The 11,749-nt window shown below is 31.2% G+C and overlaps 4 protein-coding genes across 4 annotated transcripts; 2 read left to right on the top strand and 2 right to left on the bottom strand.

Moving 5' to 3' along the window:
- Positions 1-319: 319 nt before the first annotated feature.
- Positions 320-3,159, bottom strand: Dppiii (dipeptidyl peptidase 3). The gene is made up of 4 exons (XM_076910742.1): positions 2,956-3,159; positions 2,440-2,722; positions 605-2,369; positions 320-517 (listed from the first exon to the last, which is right to left on the bottom strand). The coding sequence occupies exons 1-4, from the start codon at positions 3,129-3,131 to the stop codon at positions 366-368; spliced, it is 2,376 nt and encodes a 791-aa protein (XP_076766857.1). The 5' UTR covers positions 3,132-3,159; the 3' UTR covers positions 320-365.
- A 604-nt stretch (positions 3,160-3,763) lies between these two features.
- Positions 3,764-5,393, bottom strand: LOC143433316 (DNA repair protein RAD51 homolog A). The gene is made up of 2 exons (XM_076910617.1): positions 5,054-5,393; positions 3,764-4,921 (listed from the first exon to the last, which is right to left on the bottom strand). Exons 1-2 carry the CDS (start codon positions 5,141-5,143, stop codon positions 3,986-3,988), a joined length of 1,026 nt encoding a protein of 341 aa, XP_076766732.1. The 5' UTR covers positions 5,144-5,393; the 3' UTR covers positions 3,764-3,985.
- A 450-nt stretch (positions 5,394-5,843) lies between these two features.
- LOC143432147 (N-acylneuraminate-9-phosphatase) lies at positions 5,844-11,738 on the top strand. The gene is made up of 3 exons (XM_076908922.1): positions 5,844-6,202; positions 10,804-11,287; positions 11,409-11,738. The coding sequence occupies exons 1-3, from the start codon at positions 6,083-6,085 to the stop codon at positions 11,594-11,596; spliced, it is 792 nt and encodes a 263-aa protein (XP_076765037.1). The 5' UTR covers positions 5,844-6,082; the 3' UTR covers positions 11,597-11,738.
- Neurochondrin (neurochondrin) lies at positions 7,292-9,539 on the top strand. The gene has a single exon (XM_076908920.1). It carries the CDS (start codon positions 7,292-7,294, stop codon positions 9,533-9,535), a length of 2,244 nt encoding a protein of 747 aa, XP_076765035.1. The 3' UTR covers positions 9,536-9,539.
- Positions 11,739-11,749: the final 11 nt, after the last annotated feature.

Genomic DNA, 11,749 nt, shown 5'->3' with positions numbered 1-11,749 from the left:
TATGCATTGAGTTTGGTTTATGATGTATTTGTACTGTATATTTAATATTTTTTAAGTAATTAAAAAGAGAAGTAATAAAATTGTGTTATTTTTGTATGATTTGAAAGTATATTCTAACTTGTGGTAAATAATTTTCATATACACTTACACCTTGTATAAGCAAGGTAAATAAAAAATGAATAATTTATTTTATACAAAATTCTTATCCATTTAAAGTAATTAACACAGAACAATAAATCTCAATGATCTTTCGTAATTATGTGTATAATGCTCATTCACATATACATACACAACGCATACATAAAAATATTGCAGCATACACAATTCAAAAAGTTTTTATTTTTAACAGTATTCGTATCAAATAATTAGTTACTTTCAAGTGGAAAATGATGTCTATCTTTCTCCCAATGTTCAATAAGAATTCGCGATACATCCGCAGAAGGAAATCTTTCTGTCCAAGATTGAATCAGTCCAGCAAAAGTGGGCTCATAATTTTTTAACTGTACTTCATTTTCACCTATTCCAGAGTAAATTAATATATTAGTACAACAACGCTATATTTTATCATATGTATAAATATAAATAATTTCTTAAAAATACAGACCATTTACAAATGTATTAGATTGTATAAATATCTTTCGGGGTTCTTTATGGGCTAAAATTATATCTCTCCAACGTGCCCAAGGATGTGGCCCTGTTTCTGGTACTTCGCTATATCTCTCATACATTTCTGTAGCTGCTTCAATATCACCTGTACTTTTATAAATTTGCAGTTTAGCTAAAAAGTCTCCAATTGCTTTTTTACCAACTGTTAAAATTTTACTTCTATCAACAGTCAGTAATAAATTCTTTCCAGGCTCAGATTCAATAACATTAACAAAATCATTGCCAGCTTCCAAACAGACTCTAAGTAAAACATATCTTGCTTGAGAATGAGCTTGCAACCATTTTTTAGTTGATGGTTGATACATTTCCAAAACTTTTGCACAACCGGTCCACAACAGAGATAGCCAATTCACATACATTATATCGTCTGCCTTAGGACCTTCATGTCCAAATATACTCAGTATATCTTTTTCTAAAGACAAATATAAGCCAACTGCCTCTGCTCTACACTCTTCATAAGAAGATCCCATCGCACCAAACTTTGAATCGTATGTTTCACCGGGTAAGAAATATTTATTTATTAATTCTCCAGTTAAAATATTTTTTACTTGTCCCATATTGAAGTTATATGAACCAGATTCTAGTTTCCTAAATAGTTTACCTGTTCCGTGACCAAGAAGTTCATGCAAACCAACTTGCACTTCAAAACTAGCCACTCTGTAAGTATTCATCAAAGTTTGATCACTTTGTGATAAAAACGGCATCACATCTAATTTCATGTTTGCAGGAATTACATTACCCAAGGAAACATTCTTAAATCCTTCTGATTCTCTGATTTCATCGTAATTTGGAATATTTATACCCGCAGGTATTCCAGATCCTGAGAATGTTAGAACATCCAATGAGGTAAAGTCAGGCCTCAGAAATTCATCCTTCTCAAAATCTCCACCCCAAGGGAGCTTTGGTATATATTTTTCTGCATTGCTTACTAATGTAGCAAATTTCTTAGACATTTCTTTATTCACCATTGCTACAAACCCTTCAAATTCTCCTCTTTGACCTGCTGGATCTCTGTAGGTCTCAATAAAACCAATATATGTCTCTATAACTGGTCCTTTATCTTTAATCCAAAAACGAGAGCCATCTTTATGATCCTGTAAAGAACCTGTTTCAAAGTGTTTTATGTACTTATTTAACATATTTTTCTCATTCTCGTTTGTGGCATATTTCTTTGCCTTTTCAAGATTATCAACAACGGAAATCAAAAGTTTTGCGTAATCTCCTCTTGTAATACGAAATTTTGCATTTTTAAATATCTCTTCTGGAAACGTAATATTAGGATCGTCATTGGTATTCACAGAAGCCAGCCTGATTTCATATACATCCAAATTCTCTGAAGATTTAGAATCATTTTCTTTATGTGTTGTTTTAAAGCATCTTGCATTATAAGATTCTAATCCTTTGCTTTGCATAAAATCATTAACTAACTTTGCATCCTCATCCGTGCAATTAGCAGAAAAATAAGTTGTAATTCCTTTTTCACCCAATCCTAAAGATTTTAACTTTCCATTTACAGAATATGTTATATTTTTAATTTTATCCCAAATTTCTGCAATATCTTTTGGATTATCTTTGTATGCCTTTGAAGTTTTTATAATAGCTTCAAATTTATCTTTAGGCAAATTAGGAATTATTTTACTGTCACCAAAGGATTTATAATTGCCAGCATTTGCAAAAATTCCACAAGTATATACTAAAAATGCCTGAAAATACACAGCAATATTACAATTATTTTTAACAAATGAAATTAGTATATCATCGTAGTAAACTTACTGTGAACTCATCTTCATTAATGCCAACATTGAGTGCAGATTTTTTTAATTCATCTACTGTTTCAGCGGTAAAAACTTTGTGTACAAGAGCAAATATTAATGGTGATTCCGGTGAAGTTTGTATAAATACAATAAGACCACCGTTCCAAGCAGCTTTACTCAAATAATGTGCATATAATTTTTCATCTCTTGTTAAAGCATTAAATGCAGTATCACATTCTAGAGTAACTACCGGCTGATTATTCGGTAATGTATACAATGTAATATCTTCACTCATCGTTCCCCTGAAGAATAATCTTGTAATAAAATATACATGTAATATATATATGCATATTATTTAATTACTAAAATAATTTCATAAAACATTTTCGTAATTATGATGCTTTGCAACAAATGTTAATGAACAAGCAAAAATAAAGGAAAAACTTACAGAACATCTGTACCAAATATATGTATCTATATGTGATAATTATATAGATACTACGTAATGACGTAAATTATTTGATACATAACCCACCTTGAAAAAAAATTTCTTTCTAAACGCTTAATTTCTCTACTTGCTTTTAAGATTACAAAATTACAGATAAATCTTTCTTTAAAATTAATGTTAATTGAGAAATGCCGTGGAAAATGTCCCACGGTTTTCGAAACAATCCTACGTGAATAAAATGGCCACGTGTGCAATTTCCACATTGTAACTTAAAAGAAGAAAAAATAATAATTTCTTAACATTTTTATATTATATAATTTAAACTCTAATTTATAATTAGAAAATTGATTTTGATATTTGAATATATTCAGAAAATTTGTAAATTTTTGTAAAGATCACCAGAATTTCCTAGGTAATCTATATAGTTCTAAAACTAGTAATAATTTTTCGATGCTGTGATAAATGCATAAGATGCATGAAAATACTTGTCACACGATACCTATTGTTTTAAAAATTTTTCACCTATTTATAATTTTACCATCGTTGTTATATTAAAAATGATGAATAATTTTATTATTAAATTTATAGAACACACAATATTGAAACATTTATTACATTTACTTTATATAGAAGAAATTAAACACTTATAGTTTATAATAATTGGCCAAATAAAAATATTTCAGCAAGAATCACAAATGCTCTGTTTAAAGATTAATGATATTAAACAAATTTAATATTATTCATTTCAAATAATTTATTCCTGACAATATATACATATTCATATTAAAAATCCATTCTTATATCATATTTTTAACAGTACAAAAATTAAATTAGCTATATACGTATGTATGTTTGATATGCTACTTAATACTTATATACATTTGGTATTTTATTCTTTCAAATATTTTGTTCCTCATTTTATTAATGTTTTTTATATGCTACAAAAATCAGTTAACTAAACAATATTTATTATTAATTATTTCTATGTAGTTAGATAAATTATATATCTTCAAGGTGTCATTGTAAGTATAAAAATAAGTTTGTTTTCTAAGGAAGGCACATTTTAGATTAGATTTAATTTTATAAGTATAGACATTTGTAAGTAACAAATGCGTTGTTACTCTTTAACATCTCCAATGCCATCTGCATTTATTGCAAACATTGCCTCGCTCTCAGGAAGACAAGGAGAATCATAGATCTTACATATCCTTGTTTCCCGTCTACCCTTACGTAAATATAATCTTGTAGTGCTTGCATGTGCTAAAATATGACCACCGATTGGTTTTTTTTGATCACCACCAAACATACTAGCTGCACCATCAACCTGTGCTACAACTTGGTTAGTTATAACAACAGCGACGCCGTGTTCATCAGCCAATCTAAGTAACATTCTGAGAAACCGAGATAAATGCGTTTGCCTGGCTGCTAGCTCTCCTCTTCCAGAATATTCTGATCTATACAAACTAGTTGCACTGTCCACTATTAATAATGCATATCTCGATTCTGTCATCATAGCACTAGCCTGAACTACTAACTTAGTTTGATGATCCGTATTAAAAGCCCTTGCACACGCTACATTATCTAATACAGAATCTCCAGCAATTTTGTATCTTTCTGCAACAGCAATTAATCTTTCAGGTCTAAAAGTTCCTTCCGTATCTATGTAAAGACATTTTCCTTCCGCACCTCCCATATCTATAGGTAATTGACAATTAACAGCTAGTGTATGACACAATTGAGTTTTCCCAGAACTGAACTCTCCAAATATTTCTGTAATCGAACCAGTTTCTATACCGCCCCCTAATAATCTATCTAATTCACTAGACCCAGTAGTAACATAAACTATATTCGATCGAATTTGATGAATTTCAGTAGCACTTTTAAAACCCATTACAACTAATTTTGAAGCTTCTTGCAGAATTTTATCTGCTTTTGCTTCACTAATACCTTTGATGGCAAGTAAACATTTTTTAGTAGCATAAGCTATAGCTTCTACTGTATAATAACCAGCTTCCTCCAATTTTTTTATATCTCCTGCTGTAATGCCATTTCCCTGAATAAAAAACATATTTGTCTCATATGACTTTTTATAGTTTAATAATGATAAATGATATAAATTGTTCCACGAGAATACCGATGAAGCATAACCGATACAAGCATCACATAGGTTACAGAAATAGCTTACTTCGAGAGTTTTTATTAATGTCGCTTGCGGATTATGTTCCACTAGCTCTTCATCTTCTTGGAGAGTAGCTGTGGTTGCCATAACCGACATTTTTACATCTAATAGAATTCACTCGACGTAATAAATACTTTGTAAGGCAATATAAAGATGAATTTCAAAGAAACTATCAACTTTGCGCCAAAATTTACATGATGCCACCAATACTAGGGCAATTTCAAAATACACGGATAGCATTACGTGTTTATATCATTATTATTTCAAGCAATAACACAAAATAATGTTCGACTTCAGAGTTAACATGTATAAATAATTATTATATAAATCATATAATATTCAATAATTTATTTTCAATTCAGTGACAATTGTATAAAAAATGAGAATCTAAAGTTATTAAAAGTTTCGCGCCAAAGCATTGTAGCGCCATCAATACCAAAAGTAACTTTAAATAATTGGTACACATTATTCATTATTTTTTAACATTAAATTATATGTATATGTAAACTTAATCATTGCGAACAAATCAAACATTATTTATTATATTATAATTTATATATTATACTATAATTAGTATAGTTTATTCATCCGCTTGCCATTATAGTTATGTTATTTATTTTTATTTTTCTATATTATATCTAATTAGGATATACGTATAAAAAATGTGAATGAACATGTTTTAATGTTTCGCATCAAAGTATATAGAGCTCTGTGGATAATTAAATGAATACGATTATAAAAAGTAGATTACGTATTTATCGACAATCAACATTATATATTTCTATTGAAGATGTCTCTCTTCATTCAACAGTAGAAAATGAAATCAGGGAAGAAAAAAGATAAAAAGGGAAGGATATTAGATCGAAACCAGACCGTTGCGACCATTAAGATAACTGTATATTCATTTCTAAAGTGTCTTTAGAAGGGAGTAATTAAATATCGAATTGTATGAACATTGCCTACTTTCATGCACGATTTATCGTTGAAGCATCGTTGGACTAACGACAATAGATTTTACTTAATCTCCGTAAAGCAATGGCGGCTTTGCATGAGAAGCATCTTTCTTCATCAAGTATAACTATAAGCGCTGTGTTTTTCGACCTGGACAATACTCTCATCGAGACTAGAAAGGGCGACAGTCAAACGTGTCGAAAGGTACGCTAAAATATTTAATATTACATTGATGTCAGAAACTGTTCGCGCGTATATAAACGGTCAGCATTTGTCACTGTAGTACTAAATATACGTGCGTGTGTGTGTATATACGTGTGTACATATATATATATATATATATATGTATGCCATGTGTTCTTCTTGGAGAATACCTACAAAGAGCAATGCCTGTGTGTGATTGAATCTTCGGTGTAAAATAATACGAAAAAAGTGGAAAAGGTCACTCGTGTCGATAATTTACTAGTCGATATATTTTCTTATACATTTTCATTCCTTTTAAGAAAAATGTAACTACCATTACATTTACATATACTTTCCCATTTCCGTTTGGATGCGAAGATCGCACGAAAATAGAATCCTCTGTGTAATATGAGCCGACTCCCTGATATAGAGCTTTCTCTCGGCCGGTTATTTTTGGCCGTTCCTTCCGAACTGTCCAGATGCTCGACACAACGTAGAAAAAGCGTATAAGCTTGTTACTGTAGATTTTCACGATCTTCAGATACCAGTAGTTGACCGTACAGTGTAATTGCATTTCAAATAATCGCATATTGTGTTACGCGGTAAAGGTTATGCTAAAATTGTCTCTACATTCATAATCTTTCTCCAATGAATTCCTCTGATAGATAAAGTTATTTTGAGAAATTTTCACCTTTACTTTTGTTAACGCTATTTCTAATGTATAGCAATCGATTAGTATCGCATTAAAAGAAAAGAACACGAAAGAACGTAATTAACCTTACATTGTTGTTAATGCACGTTTCGATAGTAATGTGTACATTTCCGTGAAATTTTTGTCTGCGGTAGGAAAAATTTATTTTTATCTCACTAAGTGAGTGTGTCAAAGGGCAAGGCTAGTTTTAAGGGGTTTAATCTGGGAGTACTGCCAGTTGGCTGTTAGCTGTGACATGTGAAACATGCAAACCTCTGTGAAACTATTAAATACTGTTTAATAAGTATCTGTATTTTTGAATTGTTTGCGAATTCTATTTGGAGGATTGTCATCGACGTACAATAAAAATAAGAAGGGATATTTGACTTTTAAATTGCAATAAAGTAAAAAAGGCAACCATGAGTGTCCCAGAGAGTGTGAAAAAGTGCGTAGCTATTTTGAAATCAGTTGAAACTGATTCAGAAAAATTTGCTGCTTTATTTATGGTTACAAAATTGGTCAATGGCAAAGATTGTACAGCAGCAGTGAAGAAAATATTATTTGAAGCTATCGGAACAAAATTCTTAACAAAATTATTATTACCACAAGTAGTTCCAGTGGATTGTCCTCCACAAGTATACAAGTCCGTAGCATTATCTATACTCTCTGCATTTTGTGGGGAACCAGAATTAGCTTGTCATCCTGATATGATTACTTATGTACCTGCATTGCTAGAAATTGTCTCGCAAGCCGATGAAGATGCAGACGACGATATGTTGATCATTGTTAGCGAAGCGTATACATGCTTGCAGAATATTGCACAATATCCTCCTGGACAGAAAGCTTTACTTGAACAAAAAGCTATCACAAAAATGTGTGATATTTATTCGGAAAAAAGTTTTCAAACAGACCAAGCTTTGAATATTTTGGTTACGCTAGTTGGAAGATTTGGTCCAGAAGCTTGGGATGCGACAGATGCTGCTCCTTTTCATGCAATTATTGATAAAATTGCATTGGACTTTGAAACGGATCATACAGAAAGGAAATTTCAATTGTGCACAATTTTACAAGCTTTATTAATGTCTTGTAGAAGAAATATTATTAGCGAAACCGCTAAAGAAGAATCTTGGCCTTCTAGCATTCACAAAGCTTTGTCTGACATTCTTGGTTCAAAGATAGGCAAAAATCAACGCGATCCAGCAATAAAACTTGCTTCAGTAATGATGGATTTATTGGGAGCTGAATGGGCTTTATTAGATAAGGAAAAGCCGAAAGTATGTTTTTTACTCTTGATTCATTTGGCATCTATCGAAGTTAGAATGCAGTTAGAGGGCAAACAATTAAAAGCTATAACGGCGAATGCAGATTTAATAACATCTTGCTTTACTATTCTTGAAATTTCGTTGGCATATATTACTAATGATCAATTAGATCTAGATCAAAAAGAGAAACAGGCATTGTATACAGTCCTGAAAGGAGCCTTTGCTGCAATTATAGGTTTACTCACAGCAGTATCCAAGATGAAGGAAATAACAGATATTAAAGAAAAAATATTTATCTGTGCTGTGGTAAGAGTACTAGCAGCATGGCTTGCTCAAGAAACCACGGCCATGCGTTCTCAAGTTTATGCAATTTTACCTTACGTTTTGACTGTGGCCAATGATACATTTTATGCTCATAGAAATAGAAAATTAGCAGAGAAAGCTAAAGCAAATGCTAAATTGTCAAAAAATGATGAAGGAGTGTCATCCGGGGAATCAGTTACTCATGATCCTTTAAGCGAGGTTGATTTACTGAGACTTCTGTTACCGGCATTATGTTATTTGGCTGTAGAAGAAGACGCAAGGAAAATCTTACTCCAACAAAAACAAGAAGAAATCTTATTTGAATGTTTATCCTACCATTGGACGATTGTACATTATAAGAAACCACCGGTTCCAAAATCAGAGAGACTAAAAGTATTAAAGGAACAGGAAAAGGAAGAAGAATTAGAATTTCATGTAACGGAAGCAATGAAAGACTCAAGGACAGCTATGGTTTCTGTGTGTAATGTTTTAATGAATATTACTGTATTGGAAGCAAAATTAGTGGAAGAATCGCCAACTTTTATTTCTTTATTGAAATTTATTTTCAATAATCTTCCCGAACTTAAGCAGATTCCAGAAAACTTGGTACTGCACGGTCATCTTGCGGTTTTAGGATTGTTGTTATTAAAACAACAAGCAACACGTGTTAAGAAGAATGATTTTTCTATTTGCCGATACATACAGGCTACTATAAGATTTCTATGGGATGCATACATAATTGATGAAAGTAATGATCCAACTGAACTTGTTGTTGCCATGTCATATAAAGAACGGTGGATAGAACTTATGGAGTTATGGTTTCTTGGAATGCAAACAATGGCTGGAGTGTTACAAGTTATACCTTGGCTTTCACAATTTGCTCTTGAATCAGGTTGGGCAGAAGAAATTATTGAAATCCTCAAGAAAGTAAAAATAGGAAGTCTTCAGCCAAGTGTAAAATCTGCTTTTGAAGACCTTTTATGCCATTTAGTTAAAGCAGATGAAAATGTTGCTACAGTTTTAAAGAAACGTGGAGCTTTAACTGTGTGCAGAAATCATCGCATGATGGAACTTGGAAAACATCTTTTTGGAGACTAAAACAGTTAAAAACATTTTGTACAAATATTTTATTTTAATTTCTAACGTTTTACATGAAACTATATAGCCAAGAGATTTAGTATAGTGTTATGTTAGTAATACATTATTCTACATATGTGTTATATGTTTTTTTTTTCATTTTTCATTTTTTTTTACATCATATATGAGCAACATATAAAAATGTTTTTAATAAAAAAAAAAGCAATACAAAGTTTTTAATTTAAAGTATAACTTTATTTAGTAGTATTTTATTTCGTTAAAATAATATTCATACTTTAGTTATTTATTTATGTACAGTTTTGTAAAACTGTATATTATAATCATAGATCAAATGTAAATTTAGGTGGCGATCATGTCTGGAAATAGTTTCCTGGCAAGCAAAGGAGAGTTAACTAATATTTTCATGAACTGCATGGTTTCAAAAACATAAATATTGAAGTAATGTTCAGGAAAGATTTTTTTTATATTTTATACTACCGCAAAATTTTTTAAGCTAGAATTGTGTAGCTTTGAATTAGTTTTAGAATGTATATACTTTAAAAAAGTGTTTATGTACAACGAATGGCTTTGTAAAATAATAAGTGGTTTCTCTATTAAAGTAAATCATTTTTTAAAGTATTTTATCCTTTAAATCATTACCCACACCTTGGTGTAGAACAATAAAAAACATTGCATTAGATAAATTTATCGAATTGTGTAGATATTACCTGTTATATTGCATTTAACACATGGCATAAAATCTGCAATATTAAGTAGTATAAATACTAACTTGCAATAACAATTTGAGTAAGGCCTTCAGGATTGAAATAATATAAGTTTGTTGTTGGCACAACTGATTTTGTTGTGATTACAGCAACGACCGCGGGTGCCACTTCGAGTGTCCACTAATCGGCTCGAGTATTTCAATGAATCAATGCATTTTCTAGGTAATCATCAAAAACTGACTTAAGTGACCTAAATTCCTAACCGATCGTTTGTATCCTTTCCCTTAATAGCTTAGTTCAGCCATTCAAATCTACATTCAATAAGAATTTTTTCACTTTCAATATGCCATCTACTCCATCTGAAAGATTTTATTGTTAACATTTATTGTTTTCTCTTTTAAGTATCAGAATGGATTATCGTAAACCATGTTGAACGTGGAAATCAATTTCATTCTCCTTCTACTGTGTACTTTATATTTTGTTCATTATTTTGTAATATTACTTGACTCGCATATCATAAAGTAAAGAAATATCTAATACATAATATTCTAACTTTATCTACAGTTGGCCGAGGAACTAACACAAGAGTACGGTATTCCTGAAGATGTATCTATCAAGATTACAGCTACATATTTAAAGCACTTCAGAAAATGCCCTGATAATGTTATTCATGCTTTGGATGCTTGGCGCATAACGTTATGGAATAAAGCACTTGGAGAGAAATACGCGTACTTAGCGAGAAAAGTTTACGAACGGTGGTTGTACCTACGATATTATTATTTAACGCTGACATCGGATGTAGTTTCTATGCTCCGGCAGTTGAGGTTAAAATACCTCTTAGGTTTGATCACAAATGGCCCCTCTAATGCTCAATGGGAGAAAATACGAAAACTTTCGCTTGAACAGTACTTCGATATTATCCTTGTATCGGGAGACTTACCATGGGAGAAACCAGAAAGGGAAATATTTCGCAAAGCATGTCGATTTTTAAACGTAAAACCAGATAAATGTATAATGGTGGGTGACAAATTGGAAACTGATATTCAGGGTAAATGTTTTTTTATCTTACATTCTCTTTAGTTATTTATTTGTAAAATATTAAAGTATGATATTGTATGAATTGATATTACATAGAAGACCATTATAAGAGTGCATTACTTCCTATTTAGGTGGAATAGAAGCTGGTCTGAAGGGTACAATTTGGATTCCAATATCGGATAAGCCACCCTTACTAAGGGAAGATCTACAACCTGACTTTACCATAAATCATATCACAGATCTCTTAAGTATTTTAAACAGAGGTCCGGGTGCTCCAGAACTTGAAGATTCCTCTTCAAATGCATCCGATGGTAGCTGATAAAAGTATAAGCAAATTTTTTTTAGGTTCTCTTAAAATATGGCAATTGATGGGGTTGAAATTTGTATAAAACTTACCAATTTTTCTTTATAATATATACCTAATAATTATTATAGCTGCTATATATTATAGCTTGGAAAACATTCTAAAAGT

The sequence above is a fragment of the Xylocopa sonorina genome, chromosome 1 (genome assembly GCF_050948175.1).
Source record: "Xylocopa sonorina isolate GNS202 chromosome 1, iyXylSono1_principal, whole genome shotgun sequence".
Lineage (NCBI taxonomy): Eukaryota > Metazoa > Arthropoda > Insecta > Hymenoptera > Apidae > Xylocopa > Xylocopa sonorina.
The sequence above is the reverse complement of the archived record's forward strand: the minus strand, read 5'-3'. Positions and strand labels throughout refer to the sequence as shown.

Coding starts and splice junctions, on each gene's coding strand:
- LOC143433316 (XM_076910617.1), bottom strand. CDS start 5,143: ATGTCGGTTATGGCAACCACAGCTACTCTCCAAGAAGATGAAGAGCTA. Junction 4,922..5,053: donor CATTAATAAAAACTCTCGAA/GTAAGCTATTTC, acceptor TTTTTTATTCAG/GGAAATGGCATTACAGCAGG.
- LOC143432147 (XM_076908922.1), top strand. CDS start 6,083: ATGGCGGCTTTGCATGAGAAGCATCTTTCTTCATCAAGTATAACTATA. Junction 6,203..10,803: donor ACAGTCAAACGTGTCGAAAG/GTACGCTAAAAT, acceptor CTTTATCTACAG/TTGGCCGAGGAACTAACACA. Junction 11,288..11,408: donor ATTGGAAACTGATATTCAGG/GTAAATGTTTTT, acceptor CTTCCTATTTAG/GTGGAATAGAAGCTGGTCTG.
- Neurochondrin (XM_076908920.1), top strand. CDS start 7,292: ATGAGTGTCCCAGAGAGTGTGAAAAAGTGCGTAGCTATTTTGAAATCA.
- Dppiii (XM_076910742.1), bottom strand. CDS start 3,131: ATGTGGAAATTGCACACGTGGCCATTTTATTCACGTAGGATTGTTTCG. Junction 2,723..2,955: donor GAAAGAAATTTTTTTTCAAG/GTGGGTTATGTA, acceptor ATTATTCTTCAG/GGGAACGATGAGTGAAGATA. Junction 2,370..2,439: donor TTAATGAAGATGAGTTCACA/GTAAGTTTACTA, acceptor GTGTATTTTCAG/GCATTTTTAGTATATACTTG.